The sequence below is a fragment of the Heptranchias perlo genome, unplaced genomic scaffold (assembly GCF_035084215.1).
Source record: "Heptranchias perlo isolate sHepPer1 unplaced genomic scaffold, sHepPer1.hap1 HAP1_SCAFFOLD_214, whole genome shotgun sequence".
Lineage (NCBI taxonomy): Eukaryota > Metazoa > Chordata > Chondrichthyes > Hexanchiformes > Hexanchidae > Heptranchias > Heptranchias perlo.
This window is the reverse complement of record NW_027139228.1, coordinates 411757-433016: the sequence shown is the minus strand read 5'-3', so window position 1 is coordinate 433016 and position 21260 is coordinate 411757. Positions and strand designations below refer to the sequence as shown.

General features: G+C 46.2%; 1 protein-coding gene across 1 annotated transcript; it reads left to right on the top strand.

Annotated features, from left to right (window-relative positions):
* Positions 1 to 469: 469 nt before the first annotated feature.
* Positions 470 to 18179, top strand: LOC137310076 (NACHT, LRR and PYD domains-containing protein 3-like). The gene is made up of 10 exons (XM_067978047.1): positions 470 to 677; positions 4449 to 4544; positions 6260 to 6426; positions 8616 to 8784; positions 8890 to 8955; positions 12077 to 13814; positions 15362 to 15448; positions 15605 to 15775; positions 15957 to 16124; positions 16295 to 18179. The coding sequence occupies exons 1-10, from the start codon at positions 470 to 472 to the stop codon at positions 16380 to 16382; spliced, it is 2958 nt and encodes a 985-aa protein (XP_067834148.1). The 3' UTR covers positions 16383 to 18179.
* Positions 18180 to 21260: the final 3081 nt, after the last annotated feature.

Here is a 21260-nt window from a genome sequence, read left to right as displayed (position 1 = left end):
GAGCTCTCACCAAGTCCCTGTACAATTACAGTCAGACTTCCTCACCCCTGTACTCCAGGTGAGCTCTCACCAAGTCCCTGTACAATTACAGTCAGACTTCCTCACCCCTGTCCCCCACCACCCTGACAATACAATGATTCTCTGACCCATGATTTCCAGTCCCTGGAAGCGCCCTCTCCGTCAATCACTTTGGTTGTCAGGGTAACAGAGGACGAGCCTGGGCCTCACTGTCACTCACCGAGCGGCTGCCGGGGAGGCGAGGGCGGGGTCACCGCCTGCCTGTCAGTCAGTCAACCAACCAATCAGCTGCCGTGGTGATGGAGTGGGCGGGGCGGGGCTGTCACTCACCGTCCGGTTTTCAGGGGCGGGGCTGCGTTTGACGCAGGCGCACTGACGCTTTTGCAGACTCTCGGTGGAGGGCTCTTGTTGGGAGAGCGCGGCCGGTGGAGCGTCCGCCCGAGAGTCGGCAATGTGGCGGTGGTGGAGGAAGTGGCAGAGGCAGAGTGCGGGCGGCGCAGAGGAGAAGGATGAGCGGCAGGCGGAGGGCGGCCAAGAGGTGGAGGAGGAGCGGGGGTTGAAGGGCCCGGGGGTGGTGGAAGCAGAGGAGGAGGAGGAGGAGGAGCGGGCCGGGCGGCCTGAGAGTCCACCTTCGCCGTTGTCTGCGGCCCCAGCGGACGGTGGGTGTGGGAAGGGAATATTAATACTGTCTGGAATGGAGCGGAGGAGTACTAACAACGTGAGTAATGAAGCCCGGGATTATTAATACTGTCTAGAATGGAGCGGAGGAGTACTAACAGCGTGAGTAATGAAGCGTGGGACTATTAATACTGTCTGGAATGTAGCGGCGGAGTATTAATAGTCTGAGTAATGAAGCGTGGGACTATTAATACTGTCAGGAATGGGGAGCGGCGGAGTATTAATAGTCTGAGTAATAAAGCCCGGGATTATTAATACTGTCAGAAATAGCATTAATAGATTGAGTAATGAAGCCTGTGATTATTAATACTGTCAGGAATGGAGCGGAGGAGCATTAATAGTCTGAGTAATGAACCCCGGGAATATTAATACTGTCAGGAATGAAGCGGATGAGCATTGTGTAAACTCCTATCTGTACATTCAGACCATGAAACATTCAGTGTAAACTCCTATCTGTATATTCAGACCATGAAACATTCAGTGTAAACTCCTATCGAAATATTCAGACCATGAAACATTCAGTGTAAACTCCTATCGATATATTCAGACAATGAAACATTCAGTGTAAACTATCGATATATTCAGACCATGAAACTTTCAGTGTAAACTCCTCTCTATATATTTGGCATACCAGGAGTTGGGACATCTGGATACGATAAAAATTTTAAAGAGTTTGTATTATCAGAAAAATGAGATTATAATCCAGCAGTAGGTTGTGTAGATATGTATAATTCATAAGACTTCCTGTTGCCATGGTTTAATAATACTTTTCTAAAACAAACAACTCCTGTTTGAATACTATTTTAACTGAGAAAATTATTCTACGAGTTATTCAGTCCTCCCAGCACTGCTGGTATTATAGTGAACATTCACACATGTCCGCCTCCCATTCTGGCCTGTTTCAAAAACAGCGAGAACACATTCCAGTTCACCTTTCACAGTTTGAACAAGGCCATCGAGATGCTCTAGTAACGAATTAAAAGTCTTATTTCTAACGCTCATTTGCCCTACGTGTCACACTTAATGCTTCACTCGTCTCCTGTCACATTCACTTCCTGTTACACATCAGAATACACAATTCAGGTATTAAAATTGGAGTGTAACCTCTCGCCCACTGTCAGTGGGGTGTGGGTGTGGGGCCGGGTCAGTGAGGTGTGGGTGTGGGGCCGGGTCGGTGGGGTGTGGGTGTGGGGCCGGGTCAGCGGGTGTGGGGCCGGGTCAGCGGGGTGTGGGTGCGGGGCCGGGTCAGTGGGGTGTTGGTGTCAGTTTGACTTTGTGGGATGGACAAACAACAACACGTGAACTGTACAGGGTCGGTGAGAAGGCAATCTCCAGATTACAAAGCCTCACTACAAAGAAAAGATGCTTTGAAGTTTGAAACTCGATAAACACGAGGGATAGAAGGATATGTTGATCAGGTTTGATGAAGTGTGGTTGGAGGAGGCTCAAGTGAAGCATCAACACCTGCCTCGACCAGTTGATCCGAATGGCCTATTTCTGTGCTGTCCACTTGTGTGATTCGATGTAATAAAGGGAAGTGACGAGGCTGCATTTTATGAATCAGTTTTGCAAAAAGGGAATTTTGGAATCTTTTCTCTAATTCTGTATCTTGGAACAAGCGAACTCCTCCGGTGAAACTGCGAGATTCCAGTATCCCAGCCAGAGCGTGGAATGTTATGGAAAAGTTGACTGAGTTTAACTTGTTCGTTAAGATTAAACCACAAATGAGACTTTTGTATTACAGAGGAGAGGGCTTGATCAATGAGAGGCGCCCAGATAGACAAGTGGGTGAATAGTTAGACACGTGTATCCCTACTGCCAGCCTTCCTTTCCTCTCAATCTTTTGTCGCCTTCAGAATTTCTGCCCATCTTTCTCACAACTTCATGTTTGAATCTCTCCAATCGGGTTTCCCCTCCTGTTACAGCACTGAAGTGGAAATACTCAATGTCACAAATAACACCTTCTGTGAACATGGTAAACTATCCCTCCTCATTCTTCACCACCTCTGCAGCCTTTGACACGGTCGATCACTTTATCCTCCTCCAAAGCCTCTCCTCCGTTGTCCAGCTCAGTGGGACTGCCCTCACTTGGTTCCACTTTTACCTGTCCAGTCGTATCAGGAGAATCATCACCAATGGCTTCTCTTCCCACCCCCGCACTGTTACCTCTGGAATCCCCCCGTGGATCTAACCTCACCTCCTCCTATTTCTCATCTACATACTGCCCCTTGGAGACATTATCCGAATCAGCTTTCACAGGTATACAGAGAACACTCCGCTCTACCACTCCACCACCTCTCTCGACCCCTCTACTCCCTCTGCTCTGTTACGCTGCCAGTCCGAGATCCAGTCTTAGACGAGTTCAATAACTTCTCCAATTAAACATTGGGAAGACTGAAGACACCATCTTCAGCCCCCGCCACGAATTCTGTTCGAAACACAAACACAAGAGGAGAATTCAGATTGTAAAACAGCAGTCAAATCTATCTCATATATTCATGGTGTTTTCTGAGATTGTGAAACCCTTAATGAGATTCCAAATATGAATGATGTGCATCACCTAACGGTTTAAAGTTACACGATTCATAACATTATACATCAGTATTAATATTAGAACAGTGGTAAATCTCCTCACCTCCTGCACTGCTCCTTAGTGTTAATATTAGAACAGTGGTAAATCTCCCCACCTCCTACAGTGCTCCTTCGTGTTAATATTAGAACAGTGGTAAATCTCCTCACCTCCTACAGTGCTCATTAGTGTTAATATTAGAACAGTGGTAAATCTCACCTCCTACAGTGCTCCTTCGTGTTAATATTAGAACAGTGGTAAATCTCCTCACCTCCTACAGTGCTCATTAGTGTTAATATTAGAACAGTGGTAAATCTCCTCACCTCCTACAGTGCTCCTTCGTGTTAATATTAGAACAGTGGTAAATCTCCTCACCTCCTGCACTGCTCATTAGTGTTAATATTAGAACAGTGGTAAATCTCCCCACCTCCTACAGTGCTCCTTCGTGTTAATATTAGAACAGTGGTAAATCTCCCCACCTCCTACAGTGCTCCTTCGTGTTAATATTAGAACAGTGGTAAATCTCCTCACTTCCTGCAGTGCTCAATTGTCATGTGCTGACAACATGAGTGATGTGGTAAATATATTCTAATAGAAGCACCAACCAGGACACATCTCCATTAACACACGGACAATATCGCTGCCCACAGTGACCAGAGGAATTAAACCCAGCTATATATTATATATGTGGATAGATATCAAATTCATAAAGTACGAGGATTTACTATCAATACTGAACAAATCAAAAATATTAAACACTTCTGTGAATAAAATAATATAATAGCGCCAGAATGTAAAACCGAATGAAGGACCATTTAATTCATCAATGATGATGCTGCTCCATATTTCCTTTCAGATTATTCACTACCTCAGCTATAAGGCTGGTTCTGCTGGCACTGTGTGAGCAAATCTTACCAATGGGCGCTCCCGGTGTAGAGTCTCGACCGACTGGAACTGGGTTGTGGAGATCAGCAGGACTCACTGGATTTCACTGGGCAGCTGTCTGTGTCCCACCTGATGTAGAGCGTTGATCATAACACTCGTGAAATGTTCGATCCCAGAACTAACGGCTGTTGTACTGATGGGGGAGGAGGGACTTGGTTTCATGTTTAACAAGGGAACGCGCTCCTGCTCATTTTAATATTTCTGTCTAACCCTCCTGTTAATATTATATTTATTACAGAGCATCTGAATCTAGGAACGTTTGTCACCACCATGGCTGAAAGTCCAAACAGGGGAAAAGATCCAACATCTTCAACAAGAATGCAAATGGACACAGGTAGGTTCAGAAAATTCATCAAAATATAATTTCTGTCCTGACAAGGGGTCCAGATCACGAGCAGGAACCTGCAGCTCACACAAGAAGAGGTAACATCACAGATACTGTGTAGATAGAGGGAAGTGAGTGACCATCTAGAGGGACAGTGCAGTCACAGGTGGAGGGATCTTGTGATTACTGGAACTGTCCAATTGGTACCTGGTGTTGGGGACTGTAAGGTGGATAGAGACAGTGGCTGAGAGGATTGTCTTCCTGAGTAAGTGTGAGAACGGGGAGCTGGGGGACACCCCGAGTGGGGTGGGGGTAAGAGGCAGGCGGGGCACAGGAATAGGAGAGTGATAGTGGTGGGAGATTCTATAGTCAGGGGAATATACAGACTCTTCTGCAGCCCTGAGCAGGTCCCAAATAGTAAGTTACCGCCCTGGTGCCAGAAAGAACAACATCCTGGAACAGGTGGGACCATCTCTGAAGGAAAGGAGAGCAGTGGATAGTCATGGTCGGAACCAATTACACGGATAGAAATACGTTTATAGAGGGAATATTAGGACTGAGGCTCTAGATATAAGATAAGACCTCCAGGTGGTGATCTCCGGATTGTTTTACACTCGGCCACTTAAGGAGGGAAATATGAGGCAGGTCAATGTGTGGTTCTTGGGCTGGAGCAGGAGGGAAGGATTCACGGTCTTGGGGAGTAGAGTGAGTTAAGTCTCCTCCCTGACTTCATTTCACCGCATTCGTTGTGGGTCCAGTGGCTTCTCCACTTTGGCTATTCTTCTCAGATGCAAATCCTTCACTAATTATCTCTAACTCTGGTCCCACATCCTCCTCTAAATGGACTGTTGGAGCAGAAATAGAAGATTTAAGAAATAATGAAAAGATATTAGCAGAATAAAGGAAGGGGACTTAGAAGTAATGAGAGATAAGCTTATTGATGTCAGGGAAAAAACGAATACTGTTTAAAATTCCCCATAAATCAGAGTTCGTTTTAAATGTTGTGTCTGTGAATGTACAAATCATTCCAAACACATTTGGAAAGTCAGAAGCATAAGAGATATGGTCCAGGAGATATGAGACCATATGGTTTATGTTTACACGGGACTCAGAGCAAAATCTTCCTGGTTATAACATTTTGAGGGGAGATTAATGAAGATTCTAACACTGGTGTTAGTGGGAATGTGGGTGTACTGGAGGAGGATGTGGGACCAGAGTTAGAGATAACTAGTGAAGGATTTGCATCTGAGAAGAATAGCCAAAGTGGAGCAGCCACTGGACCCACAACGAATGCGGTGAAATGAAGTCAGGGAGGAGACTTTGCATATAAAAACTGTGCTGATAGATTAGAAAGAGACAAAGTAGTGTATCTGTTCAAGAGGGAGACAAGGTAAACCAGGTAACTGGAGATCAATTAGTGTACGTCAGTGGTGGGCAAACTCCTCGAATCTATAATTCCAGATCGAATTAGAGATACAGGGGATGATCGGGAGGCTGGAACAGATTCACTATAGACAAGTCGTGTTTCACATATTTAAACACCGTTTTTTTAAGAATTGACTGTACGGAACGATGGAATGTAGCACATGCGGTGTATATGGGTTTTCAGAAGGTGTTTGATAATGTGCCTCACAGGAGGCTTCAGCTGTTTGATTTAAGAGGAAATGTCGCCGCCCGGATAGAAAGTCGATAATGTGTTTAGTTTTCTCCATTTTTGTTCACAGATCCGAACACTGCAATCACTGAGCTCCTGACAAAGTGCGACGATTACCAGCTGTTCCAGTTGACGAAATTCTACCGGGACAGACTGGAACAGGCGATTGAAGAGGGAGTGGAGGGCGTCAACTTCGTATTAACGTATGAGAAACATTTCAGTGGACAAGAGTATCACGTAAGTGGGATGGACACAGAATGAGTTTGGATTATTTAAACATAACATAACAGAACTGACAGAATATCACATCTTCGAATCATAGAATGTTACAGAACAGAAACAGGCCAAACAGAGGAGAAATGGATGAAATTACAAATATTCTGAATCTGAACCAATGATTGGATGAGATAGAAATACCCAGCGGAATGGTCAGTATCTGTACAGAGAAAGGACAGGGTAACATCAACTTGCATTTATATCGTGCCTTTAACATAGTAAAACATCCCAAGGCGCTTCATAGGAGCAATTATCAAATAAATTTTGACTCCGAGCCACGTGAACAGTTGTTAGGAGAGCTCGGTCAAAGAGGTAGGTTATAAGGAGTTTCTTTGAAGGAAAGGAGCGTGAGGTGGAGAGGTTTAGGGAGGGAATTCGAGGTTAGGGCCTAGGCAGCTGACTCACAGCTGCCAATGGTGGAGCGATTTCCATCGGGGATGCGCAATAGGCAAAACTTGGAGGAGTGCAGAGATGTCGGAGGGTTGTCGGGCTGGAGGAGGTTACAGAGACAGGGAGGAGCGAATGATGAGGGATTTGAAAACATCGATGAGTATTTTAAAATAGAGGTGTTCCCGGACCGGGAGCTAATGTAGGTCAGCGAGCACAGTGGGTGATGGGACTTGGTGTAGTTAGGATACAGGCAACAGCGTTTTGGGTGAGCTCAATTTTATGGATGGTGGAAGATGGAGTGCCGGCCAGGAGACCATTGGAATAGTGGAGTCTGTAGGTGAAAAGGGATGGATTTGGTCTTTCCAATATTTAATTGGAGGAAATTTCCTCCGGACTCAACTATTCCAATGCTTTCCTGGCTGGCTTCCCGTCCTCTGCCTTCGGTAAACTTCAGCTCATCCCAAACGCTGCTGCCTGTACCCTGTCCCTCCTCCATCCCACTCACCTCTCACTCCTGTGCTCACTCACCTGCTGCCTCACAGTTTTCGAATGCCGTCAGTTTTTAATTCCCATCCTCCTGTTTAAGCCACACCATGGCCTCGTCCCACCCAAACTCTGACTTCCTCCAGCCTTACAGCCCTCCCGCCCCCTAGAATTCTCTATTGCTCTGGCTCTGACATCTTGTGCATCTCATCATCACCCAAGCAGTAGTGGTCCAGTGTTGGGACGTCTTTCTACATTAAAGGCATTATATAAATATACATTGTTACTGATGACAGTCTTGGCTGCACGAGCCCCATTGCTGGATATGTGCTCCCGGTTACCGAGGTTTCATACCGGCAGTGGATGTGCAGAAAACTGGGTGTCAGACATTTAATTACTTACAGAAAAGTGACGGATATTTAGCACCGTTATTATTATTGGTCGGCTGTCCTCACTGGTAAATCAGGAGTGGTAATTTCTCAGACAGTTTTCCAGCTGATTTCCTCACTTTAGAATCGTCCCTTCCCTGTCACTTCAACTCTGATTCGCTGCTGTTTTATTTTTAGACAAATCAATAATTTGTGAGAGTAGGAGGTAAGTGCGAGTAACAGGAGTATCATATTGTCAATCAGTAATCTGATGTCATGTTGGACACTGAAGGACAGAGAAAACAAGTCCCATTAAAACTATTGCAGGTTCTCAGTGATTCCTCACTCTCTGAGAACAATATTTCTCATTTACATTATAGTTTCATCACATTTCATTCCCATAATGACTGAATCAAGGTGTTAACAGAATATTCTGCCCATGTTCAGAATTGATCAATACCCGGCCCTGTGATTACTTTCTGTGTTCTTTATAAACTGGGAGATCCCATCACGGAGCAGCTCCGCTCCTTTTCATTCTCAGTCTTTGTCTTTCACTCCACTCCTCAATATAAACTGTGAGATCCCATCACGGAGCAGCTCCTTTCCTTCTCATTCTCAGTCTTTGTCTTTCACTCCACTCCACTCAATATAATCTGGGAGATCCCATCATGGAGCAGCTCCTTTCCTTCTCATTCTCAGTCTTTGTCTTTCACTCCACTCCACTCAATATAAACTGTGAGATCCCATCACGGAGCAGCTCCTTTCCTTCTCATTCTCAGTCTTTGTCTTTCACTCCACTCCACTCAATATAAACTGGGAGATCCCATCACGGAGCAGCTCCTTTCCTTCTCATTCTCAGTCTTTGTCTTTCACTCCACTCCTCAATATATTCATTATTATTCTTTACAGAAAGTCACTGAGCTCGCGGAGAAGGGAAACAGGGCAGACAGTTCCAAACTTCTCCTCAATCTGGTGATGGAGAAAGGCTCCCGGGCCCGAAGGGTGATGTGGGAATCCTTTGTGAAAATGCACAGAATACCAAAGTTGGTCAAAATACTGAAAGAGATTCAGGAACTTGGTACGTTAAAATCACACACTGAATTCAATTTCAGATTGAAACACTGCAGAATTTACTATAATATTACACAGATCAGATTTTACGAAAGCTCATTGATTTAAACAGGTCCTGATCCATTTGATTATATGAACATCGGACGAGGTTTATCTGAAATACCCAGTCACCTGAAAGGTAAGTGATGAAATGGAGATTTCAAACCGTTTATTTCACTTCTGAGAATCAGAATGTTTGATTGTAGCCGTTTATTGAGAGATTGTCAGAATCTGGGAATCAAGTTCAAAGGGTGGAGGAAACAGAATAAAGTTAGATTTTGATTTGCGAATAATCTTTGAATCGTCTGCGCGATCCATTCCTATTCGCAGTTCTCAATTATTTGTAAATTTGCAGATGTTTTATTACTCCAGTTAATCCAGGCTTAAAAGTTGTGAAAAAGCGTTCATACCTGGCAGGATCCTGATACACTGTGAATACCCATACACACCTGGTATGATCCTGTTACACTGTGAATCCCCATACACACCTGCCAGGATCCTGATACACTGTGAATCCCCATACACACCTGCCAGGATCCTGATACACTGTGAATCCCCATACACACCTGGCAGTATCCTGATACACTCTGAATGCCCATACACACCTGCCAGGATCCTGATACACTGTGAATCCCCATACACACCTGGCAGGATCCTGATACACTGTGAATCCCCACACACACCTGGCAGGATCCTGATACACTGTGAATCCCCACACACACCTGGCAGGATCCTGATACACTGTGAATCCCCATACACACCTGGCAGGATCCTGATACACTGTGAATCCCCATACACACCTGGCAGGATCCTTATACACTGAATCCCGATACACACCTGGTATGATCCTGATACACTGTGAATCCCCATTACCACCTGACAGGATCCGGATACACTGTCAATCCCCATACACGCCTGGCAGGTTCCTGATACACTGTGAATCCTCATACTTACCTGGCAGGAACCTTTGTGCACTGTGAATCCCACACACTATGCGTATGCACCGCACAGATGCTCTGGGCTCAAATTTAATGAGCAGTGCCTTGAGCCAGATGTTAAGGGTTACCAGGCGCCACCCCCATCCACCCCCCCCCCACCCCCAGAAATCTGCCCACCATCAACTAGAGGGAAAGAGTTGGATAAATGCGAAATATTAAAATATTATCATTTCGCAGCACAGAATGAGACGTCAAAGTGCTCGATCTCATCTCAGAAGATGTTAACACAATGGATCATTAATCCGTGGAGGGAAAGACAATATTCAGGGTAATTCGGAAGTTATGGGTTAACTTCCGAATGGCAGAGAAAGTGAGAACCTTATTCTGCTCAAAGAATAGTCGTTTAACTCAGGGGTCTTTTTAGACCCAATGCAATGAATAATGGAAACAGATTTGTAGTTTCCCAAACCTGCATTATAAGAAATTCAGACCAAAATGAAATAACGGAGTATAATTATTCGGAGAACAGTTGAAATGAACTGTGAATGTTTTCTGCTCCACCATCACACTGAGTGATGTGGGCAGTAATTCTAATTCTAATCGGTGATATGAAAGGACTGTTTGAAAAACACATTCAATGTAGGTGTAAAACTGCTAAAAAAATTGTTCACAATTTCTGAAACACAATATAACAGGAGAATGATTAGAGACAGCAAAAGGCCATTTGGCCCAAATAAGCATGTCCCTAAGAGAGATGACACCAACTACCCCTCCTCACAGTGTATCCACAGAAACACGTACAACTTTTCTCTTGACCCCACTTACACTGCCCTTTTAGTATCCTTCCCAAGTTTCTCTGGCCCTTTGTGTGAGAAAACTACCCTGACTTCCCTTCTCCGTTATTAATTATTTTGTTGTTTGTGAGCCTGTTTCCTGTTTCCATTCAGTATATTCAAGACTGTGATCGATAGATTTTTGGACACGAAGGGAATCAGTGGATAAGGGAATTGGGCGGGAAAGTGGATTTGAGGTAGATCAGCCATGATCTGATTGAATGGCGGAGCAGGCTCGAGGGACCGTATGGCCCACTCCTCCTTCTATTTCTTATGTTCTTTTGTACTTACGAATTTTGGGAATTCCATTAAAACATTTCAATTGAGAAGTTTCTTGCCCAAACAAAATACATCAAACACTCTCACCATTCCTTCAAACTAAACTCCTAATACCTTAATTCATCTTTCTGAATCCCCTCTGTAACTTCAGAATGGCAGTAACCTTTACCTGTGATCAGGTGACGATAGAAATGCACGTAATATCCCAGATAACCCAACCGAGTCCAAAAACAACAGCAACTTAACTCCTGTCCATTCAATCTTTCGCTCTCCCAGTGCACACAATACCCCAGATAACCTGCCCGAGGTCTGATACAATAACAGTGGAACTTCTGTCCATTCACAGTCTGTCCCTCTCCCAGTGCCCACAATATCCCAGATAACCTGCCCGAGGTCTGATACAATAACAGTGGGACTTCTGTCCATTCACAGTCTGTCCCTCTCCCAGTGCCCACAATATCCCAGATAACCTGCCCGAGGTCTGATACAATAACAGTGGGACTTCTGTCCATTCACAGTCTGTCCCTCTCCCAGTGCCCACAATATCCCAGAGAACCTGCACAAGGTCTGATACAATAACAGTGGAACTTCTGTCCATTCACAGTCCGTCCCTCACCCAGTGCCCGCAATATCCCAGATAACCTGCCCGAGGTCTGATACATTAACAGTGGAACTTCTGTCCATTCACAGTCTGTCCCTCTCCCAGTGCCCACAATATCACAGATAACCTGCCCGAGGTCTGATACAATAACAGTGGAACTTCTGTCAACTCACAGTCAATCCCTCTCCCAATGCACACAATAACATATTTCCCATTTCCGCAGAAGGTTAGCACCTCTGATGGTTTCATAGGATAATCCACTAGAACCTCCAGTTTCGTATAACCAGAATCACATTTGGATTTTAATGAGATGTCCATGGTTCAGGCCAGGGCTGATAGTATTAATCATCAGAGGGAAAATATCACTTTCACAGAAATCTCCATGTTCAGTAAATATTAGAATCAAGTGAGGATTTGAAACTTCTCTCCGCCATCATTCACTTTCAAGCGAGGTTTTCAGTAACTCAGTTTAATTTCCTGCTCGCAACTCTATTGAAGCTGGGAATTCAATCTCGGAACATTTACTGAATAGTAAAGTGATATTGAGAATTTGGTTTTATGCCTATACAACTCACATTGAGAATCACTTTCTGTCTGTTCTAATTGAAGATGTTCAACAGAAACACAAGGAAACACTCCGGGTCCAAACTGAAACACTGAGAGTGAACACGATCCTAATAAAGGAGAAGGTTAAGATTTTCCAGCTGGTCACTCTATACACTGAACTAACGGTCATTTCTACTATTCGAGATCGGACACTTGTAGAACATGAACTGCTGGCAAGAGGCCGAGAGCATGAAGAGTGGAGAGAGAAACATCTCCGGAGAGAACTGGAAAAAATCCGAACTGATCAATTGTTCCAGAGCAGCTTTTCCAAGAGAAAATCCAAATCTGGGAGTTCAGCAGCAGTGAGCGGAGTCGCGGGGATTGGAAAAACAACAATGGTACAAAAGATTGTTTATGACTGGGCCACTGGGAAAATATACCCACACTTTCAATTTGTTTTCAGTTTTAAATTCCGGGATTTGAACGCTATTAACTGTGGAATAAACCTGAGGAACCTGATACTAGATTTGTTTCCTTACTTTGGGAATATTCTGGGAGAGCTCTGGAAGAACCCAAAGGGATTACTGTTTATATTCGATGGTTTAGATGAATTCAAGGACAGTATCGATTTTGCTGACAATCGGAGAAATACAGAGGCTGATTACATCTGCACAGATCCTGAAGACCAGTGTGAAGTGTCTGAAATTGTGTACAGTTTAATACAGCACAAGCTGCTCCCAGGATGTTCAGTGCTATTGACCAGCCGCCCCACTGCATTACATTTATTGGAAAAGGCTGAGATCAGTGTTTGGGCTGAAATCCTGGGATTTGATGGTGAGGAACGGAAGGAATATTTCAACAATTTTTTTGAAGATCAGTCTGTGGCAGCAGCTGTTTTCAAACATGTGGAGGAGAACGAGATCCTGTACACCATGTGTTACAACCCTTCCTACTGCTGGATCCTCGGTCTGTCACTGGGTCCCTTCTTCACACAAAGAGACAGGAAACAGCAGCGAGTTCCCAAGACCATCACCCAACTATATTCCTACTATATTTACAACATTCTGAAAAACCATGGCCGAGAGATTGAATCCCCCCGTGATGTATTACTGAAGGTCGGTGAGATGGCCTTCACTGGAGTCTCCCAGAAGAAGATTGTGTTTAGAAATGGAGATTTGATCAAGTACAATCTGCAACCTTCCCAGTTCCTGTCTGGGTTCATGATGGAACTTTTGGAGAGAGATGATTCTGCCCAGAGTGTGGTTTACACATTCCCGCACCTCACCATCCAAGAGTTTGTAGCTGCACTCGCACAATTCCTGACTGCAGATCCAGGGGACATCCGGAAACTCCTCAGTGAAGCCCACAACAAGGAAGATGGGAGATTTGAGATATTTCTCCGTTTTGTTGTTGGTCTCTCCTCCTCACAGTCAGCTCGGCCCCTGGAGGAGTTTCTGGGTCCATTTCTTCATCAAAAAATCTGCGGAGTGATTGACTGGGTGAAGGAGAAGGTTGAAGGACAGATTGGAAAGACAGAGCGTGAAACTGGGAAAAGGAACCTCCTGAACACATTCCACTACCTGTTTGAGTCTCAGAATCAAACACTGGCTCGGGTCACAGTGGGATCTGTGGAAACACTAACATTTCATGGATTGGGACTGACCCCGATTGACTGTGCGGTGCTGTCTCATGTCATTGGACTCTGTGATACAATAAAACACCTCGATCTGGGGAGCTGCTCCATTCAGTGTGAAGGACTCCAGCGGCTGAGATCCGTACTGCACAAATGCCAGGTGTTGAGGTGAATGATTATTTGTCTCTAACTGTCAGGCCAATTGTAGAACAGTCACGGATTGTATTGCTGATCCGAAATGAAGGGAAACAAACAGTTCAGTTAAACCAGAGAGAAGCAGATTCAACACAAATATGACAAATGATAAAAGGATCGGTTAGTAATTCCCTCAGGACTGGAGAATCTAAAATGGATCCTTGTGAACAATTCGGGATTTCACAATTTTTATCCGATCAGTAAATACAGGTCACTGAAAGAGTCTGATAATTTAATTGTAATAAATGATATTTATTGTTGTTTTTCTCACTGACTGAGATGCGTCCATTGAAGAGGCTCCTTCTCACTGTTACTTACAAGTAGATCGACACTAATTGCAGCAGTCTGTGTGTCGGAGCATCCCACCCTCTTACCGAGGTGTGGGGGCAAGTTACAGTCACCGGACTGTCAACGTGTGTTGGAGAGGGAAGCAGAAACACCAAACATTCAGTAACAAACAGCAAAACACAGCTTTCGGACAGTCAACCGCCAGTGGGCGAGCTGAGCTTTCCCCGCAGGACGACGGTCCGTTATCTTAACTCATCAATGACACAGCCCTTCACACTCTCCAATACATCCATCATCTCTTCACCCAGCTGGCAGCACTCGTGCCTCTGAGTCAGAAGGTCGTGGATTCAGGCCCCTCGCTCATTAATCCAGACCGACACTTCAGTGAGATTTGGGAACTAAAATCTGCCTTTGAAAAGGTTCCAATCTAACGGGTTGTGGGGTATTAGGCCAGGAGTACAGACACACACCGGCCAGCGGTGGGGCCTCACACACAGCGGGAGGCTCCTGGGTTAACCAGGGGGCAGTGAGCCCGGGAATTTCCCATAATCTGCCCCCTGTGTGTGAGGCCCCGCTCGGGGAGGGAACTTCAGAAAAATCCCCATAAACTGTCGGGAACGTTGCGCCTGAAATAAATGTGGAGAGAATTTAATGGGAATAAAGTGAGAGACTCCCCTCCCCGATAAACTAGAAGTACAGGGACATTTAAAACTAGTAACAGGACAGAATAAACTCTCCTTGTTACATAAAATCCTGGGGGATGGATTTTACAGCAGCCTTTAGTGCCGTTTCACAATATAACTCACCCCGAGGTATGAAACAGATTAATATAATACTGCATAAAGTACAGGTAATCACCACTTTATCATTTAATTCAGGAAAATTGCCCCATTCCCATAAAATCTGGGTTTTAAGAATCAGCAGAAATGAGACAATTTCCCCAAACATGACGGGACCTCCAGGAGGGTGATTCTGATCATCAGGGAATGAGACCGGACTGAGGGACATTTGAAGGCTTCACACAGACAGCACTTTATTTAATAAATATATTTACTGACAGTCCCTGAATATATGGGGCGTTGGACAGAGTAAGATTCATTGTCAGCGACAGGGAAATCTAGTTATTAATTTCCTGAAGATACTACAGGAAACACTGAAAAATCAGAGAGAAATTGTGTCAGATCGTGGATTGGATTCAGTTTGTTTCTCACTCTCTGTATGTTTGTGTTTAGACTGGCAGGAAATCAACTGGAAGATTCAGGAGTGAAACTATTGTCCGCGGCTCTGAGAAACCCGGACTGTAAAATACAGACACTGGAGTAAGTATCAGACTGTGTGAGATTGTGTTTATAATAACTGGATGTCTAACACTGTACATTAAGGTCAGTATAAGTAATAATAATACAAATAAATACTGGGAATTTACTCTGATTCCTGTTATCTCTGCTCGTCTCTCTCCTCACTCTGATCTCTAGGTTATGGTACAACGGTCTCACAGCTTCTTGTGCCGATGATCTCTCCTCCGCTCTCTGTACAAACCGGTCACTGACGGTTCTGAACCTGGGTAATAATAAACTGGGAGATTCAGGAATGAAACTACTGTTTACGGCTCTGAGGAACCCGGACTGTAAAATACAGGAACTGCGGTAAGTATCAGATTGTGTGAGATTGTGTTTATAATAACTGGCTGTCTAACATTAAACATTATTATTAGCAAAATTAAGTGTTACTAATAATGTACATTATTATTATTATCAGTAATAGTGTTATTAATAAACACTGGGGAATTACCCTGATTGCTGTTAATTCTCTCTCTCTCATCCCCAGTCTGGATGATGTCGGTCTCACAGATTCTTGTACCGAGGATCTCGTCTCCGCTCTCAGTACAAACCGGTCACTGACGGATCTGAACCTGGGATCAAACTCCTTCACAGACCGATCTGTCCCCGCTCTCCGCTCCCTCATACTGACCCGCAGGAGTCTGGAGCGGATCTGGTGAGTATTAGTGTTAATGTTTAATGTAATAAATAAAATATCAGTGGGATTCAGTCCCTTTTATGGGTAATATTTCTCTGTAATTATTATTGAAATATTAACCCCAGTCTCCGTTATTTCCACTGTTGTTCAATCTGTTTATTTCCTGTTTAATCTTTAATCTGTTTCAGTCTGAGGGGGAATCTGTTCAGTCCAAACGGAAAGAGACACCTGGAGTCACTGCGGGAATCCAGACCCGGACTGAGTGTGGGAGTGTGAACATTTCAATTTATAACCATTCCTGGTCTCATTGTATGAACATTTCAATTTATAACCATTCCTGGTCTCATAATAGGAACATTTCAATTTATAACCATTCCTGGTCTCATTATATGAACATTTTTGGCCGATTCTCTGTCCCTCCCCTTTAACCGGCCAGCGCGCGCTCCAGGTTTAAATCCGAACGGCCCTTTAACGGTTTCCAGCTCGAGCTGAGCGAGCGTCGTCTCCCATTGTGACGTCAGAGGCCCAGCGACAGGGTCACGAGACTCAGTCACCCGGTCCCACAGCGCTGATTCTGCCGGATATCCGGGGCTGGATGGTCCCCAATGGGGCACTGGGTCAATGGACAGACAGGAAGGGCCCAGAGTGGGGCTCAGTCTGGGCTGCAGTGGGACACTGGGTAAATGTACAGACAGGAAGGGCCCAGGGTGGGCCTCAGTCTGGGCTGCAGTGGGACACTGGCTCAATGTACAGACAGGAAGGGCCCAGGGTGGGGCTCAGTCTGGGCTGCAGTGGGACACTGGGTCAATGTACAGACAGGAAGGGCCCAGGGTGGGGCTCAGTCTGGGCTGCAGTGGGACACTGGGTCAATGCACAGAGAGGAAGGGCCCAGGGTGGGGCTCAGTCTGGGCTGCAGTGGGACACTGGGTCAATGTACAGACAGGAAGGGCCCAGGGTGGGGCTCAGTCTGGGCTGCAGTGGGACACTGGGTCAATGTACAGACAGGAAGGGCCCAGGGTGGGGCTCAGTCTGGGCTGCAGTGGGACACTGGCTCAATGTACAGACAGGAAGGGCCCAGGGTGGGGCTCAGTCTGGGCTGCAGTGGGACACTGGGTCAATGTACAGACAGGAAGGGCCCAGGGTGGGGCTCAGTCTGGGCTGCAGTGGGACACTGGCTCAATGTACAGACAGGAAGGGCCCAGGGTGGGGCTCAGTCTGGGCTGCAGTGGGACACTGGGTCAATGTACAGACAGGAAGGGCCCAGGGTGGGGCTCAGTCTGGGCTGCAGTGGGACACTGGATCAATGTACAGACAGGAAGGGCCCAGGGTGGGGCTCAGTCTGGGCTGCAGTGGGACACTGGGTCAATGTACAGACAGGAAGGGCCCAGGGTGCGGCTCAGTCTGGGCTGCAGTGGGACACTGGGTCAACGTGCAGATAGGAAGGGCCCAGGGTGGGGCTCAGTCTGGGCTGCAGTGGGACACTGGATCAATGTACAGACAGGAAGGGCCCAGGGTGGGGCTCAGTCTGGGCTGCAGTGGGACACTGGGTCAATGTACAGACAGGAAGGGCCCAGGGTGAGGCTCAGTCTGGGCTGCAGTGGGACACTGGGTCAATGTACAGACAGGAAGGGCCCAGGGTGGGGCTCAGTCTGGGCTGCAGTGGGACACTGGGTCAATGTACAGACAGGAAGGGCCCAGGGTGGGGCTCTGTCTGGTCTGCAGTGGGACACTGATCATTGCATTCAGTACTACTGGGTGCCTCTCCCAGTCAGGAATCAGAATCTGGAACAAGCATCCCTGTGTGCCTTGCCTTCAGCTGCCTTGGCCCTAATATCTGGTATTCCCTCCCTGTTCTTCTCCGCTCTCTGTCCTCCATTCAGATGCTCCTTAAAACGACCTGTTTTCCCAAGCTTTTGGTCACCTGGAGTAATATTTCCTTGTTTGGCTCAGTGTCAAATTTTGTCTGATTGCTCCTGTGAAGCACGTTGAGACGATTCACTGCTATAAAGGCTTCTATCTAAATGTGAGTTGCTGTCCATGTGCTAAGTTAATAAAACTCCACCGTTTACTTCAGCTCAGGCCTGGTCTCCTCATTATTTAAAATCAACAAACTGGTGTTCGTATTTTAAAATATTGAATGAAGTTTCCTGGAAAGTACATCCCAACTCCTCCAATCAGCGTCACAGATGTGACTTGTCGGTCTATTAAACCTGGTGGGTCTTACTCGGGGGGGGCGGGGGGGTGGATGTGCAATTTACACAAATTGAGTAGAGCTCAGCTGGGACTCCAAAAAACGGCCGCCCGACATGCAACGTAACATGGCCTCAAGGCAACGTAAAATTACTGCCATGCACCTGTCACAAAATAAGAACATAAGAAATAGGAGCAGGAGTAGGCAAATCGGCCCCTCGAGCCTGCTCCGCCATTCAATAAGATCATGGCTGATCTGGTCCTAATCTCAAATCTAAATTCCTGTCCAATTTCCTGCCCGCTCCCCGTAACCCCTAATTCCCTTTACTTCTAGGAAACTGTCTATTTCTGTTTTAAATTTATCTAATGATGTAGCTTCCACAGCTTCCTGGGGCAGCAAATTCCACAGACCCACTACCCTCTGAGTGAAGAAGTTTCTCCTCATCTCAGTTTTGAAAGAGCAGCCCCTTATTCTAAGATTATGCCCCCTAGTTCTAGTTTCACCCATCCTTGGGAACATCCTTACCGCATCCACCCGATCAAGCCCCTTCACAATCTTATATGTTTCAATAAGATCGCCTCTCATTCTTCTGAACTCCAATGAGTAGAGTCCCAATCCACTCAACCTCTCCTCATACGTCCGCCCCCTCATCCCCGGGATTAACCGAGTGAACCTTCTTGGCCGTTATGAACCAGCCAGCAATATCAGAGAATGTTGTATCATTGAAGCAGGCCATTCGGCCCATCATGCCTGTGCAGGCTCTTTGACAGAGTTATCCAGTTGGTCCCACTCCTTTCCCCAAACCCAACAATTTGTTCCTTTTCAAGTATTTGTCCAATTTCCTTTTGAAAGTTACTACTGAATCTGCTTCCACCTCCCTTTCAGGCAGTAACTTCCAGATCAGAACCACTCGCTGTGGAAAAATAATCCTTCCTCATGTCAACTCTGGCTCTTTTGACAATTATTTTGAATCTGTGTCCTCTGATTACCGACCCGCTGCCACTGGATACAGTTTCTCCATCAAAACACCTCACCTGGCCGGTCTGAAACCTCAAAGTTGTCCCATCTTCCCGAAACACAAGCATCATTTTGAAATTATGTCAAACCCTCGAAGCCCGTACAGGGGTTCACGTTTCAGACGTTAATCTCCTCTCGGCCCCTGTTTGTCTCACACTGGGTTAACGTGTTTCTATAACATTGCAGGCCGGGCTACTTTAACCCCAGGCTCTAACCTGGTTAAATCACAACGGTCACAATCGAACAGGAACATGTTAAACCGAGGCCCCAAAAACCAGGGCCCAGAGAGGAAATTAAACCCCAGGGCAATAAACAGACCGAACTCATTTGGGCCCGGTTTGGGTGCAGCCTGTGGAGGAGGCCTCGGACGGTTCCGTCTCGGAGAGGCATCGGTCACCCAAAAGGGATCCCAGAGTGGCAGTCTTTATATTCAGACCATCACCACAACAACAACGACTTTTATTAGTAAGGTGGTCATTTTGGACAAAATGGCTGCAAGTATTACGGCGAATACCGCGCAGAGTGTCCCAAGTGACACAACTGTGACCCCAGAGTGATCCGAGAGTGGCAGTCTTTATGTTTAGACCAACACAACAACAACTAGTACTGCAACATCAACTGCTATTTGTAATATTTGTGTATTTACCCACGGCCAGCATGACGGCATGCACGGCCGCCATCTTGGGCAAAATGGTGGAAAGTACGGCCGCCATCTTGGAGAAAATGTCGGCAAGTACACAACGATTTTGTACAAAATGGCGGCAAATAACTCGCAGAATGTCCCCAGTGTTCCCACGGTGACCCCAGAATGTCCCAGTGACCCAAGAGTGCACCCAGTCGCCACAGAGTGATCTCTGAGTTCACATCGAGATCCCAGAGTGCACCCAGTTACCCCAGAGTGATCCCAGAGTGCACCCAGTTACCCCAGAGTGATCCCAGAGTGCACCCAGTTACCCCAGAGTGATCCCAGAGTGCACCCAGTTACCCCAGAGTGATCCCAGAGTTCACCCAGTTACCCCAGAGTGATCCCAGAGTGCACCCAGTTACCCCAGAGTGATCCCAGAGTGCACCCAGTTACCCCAGAGTGATCCCAGAGTGCACCCAGTTACCCCAGAGTGATCCCAGAGTGCACCCAGTTACCCCAGAGTGATCCCAGAGTGCACCCAGTTACCCCAGAGTGATCCTGGAGTGCTCCCATTGATCCCAGATTGCACCCAGTCATTCTAACAGTGATCCTATAGTGGCAGTCTTTATATTTAGACCACCACCACAACTACTACTACGACTACTACTACAACTTGTATTTATAAGATATATATCATATAAATATTTGACATATATAAGTGTATTTACACACGGCCAGCATGGAGGCATGTACGGCAGACATCTTGGACAAAATGGCGGCAAGTAGTGCGGACATCTTGGACAAAATGGCGGCAAGTACGGTGGCCATCTTGGACAAAATAGCGGCAAGAACGGCGGCCATATTGGACAAAATTGCCGCAAGTACGCAGGAAAACTTGGACAAAATAGCGGCAAGTACGGCAGCCAACTTGGACAAAATAGCGGCAAGTACCGCGCAGAGTGCCCCCAGTGATACCACAGTGACCTCAGAATGTCTCAGCGAACCCAGAGTGATCCCAGTGTGCAAGTAAGGATCCCAGAGTGCATACAGACACCACAGAGTGAGCTAGGGGTCCCAGAGTGGCAATCTTTACATTTAGACCGCCAGCACCAGCACCACAACAACAACAAGTAGATGTAAAATATATGTTTGTGTACTTGCACGCGGCCAGCATGATGGCAAATACTGCAGCCATCTTGGACAAAATGGCAGCAAGTACGACGGCCATCTTGGTCAAAATAGCCACAAGCGCAGAGGCCATCTTGATCAAAAAGGCCGCACATACGGCGGCCATCTTGGACAAAATGGCGCCGAAAGCGGC

Coding starts and splice junctions, on each gene's coding strand:
- LOC137310076 (XM_067978047.1), top strand. CDS start 470: ATGTGGCGGTGGTGGAGGAAGTGGCAGAGGCAGAGTGCGGGCGGCGCA. Junction 8,956..12,076: donor AATACCCAGTCACCTGAAAG/GTAAGTGATGAA, acceptor TTCTAATTGAAG/ATGTTCAACAGAAACACAAG. Junction 15,449..15,604: donor TGTAAAATACAGACACTGGA/GTAAGTATCAGA, acceptor TCTGATCTCTAG/GTTATGGTACAACGGTCTCA.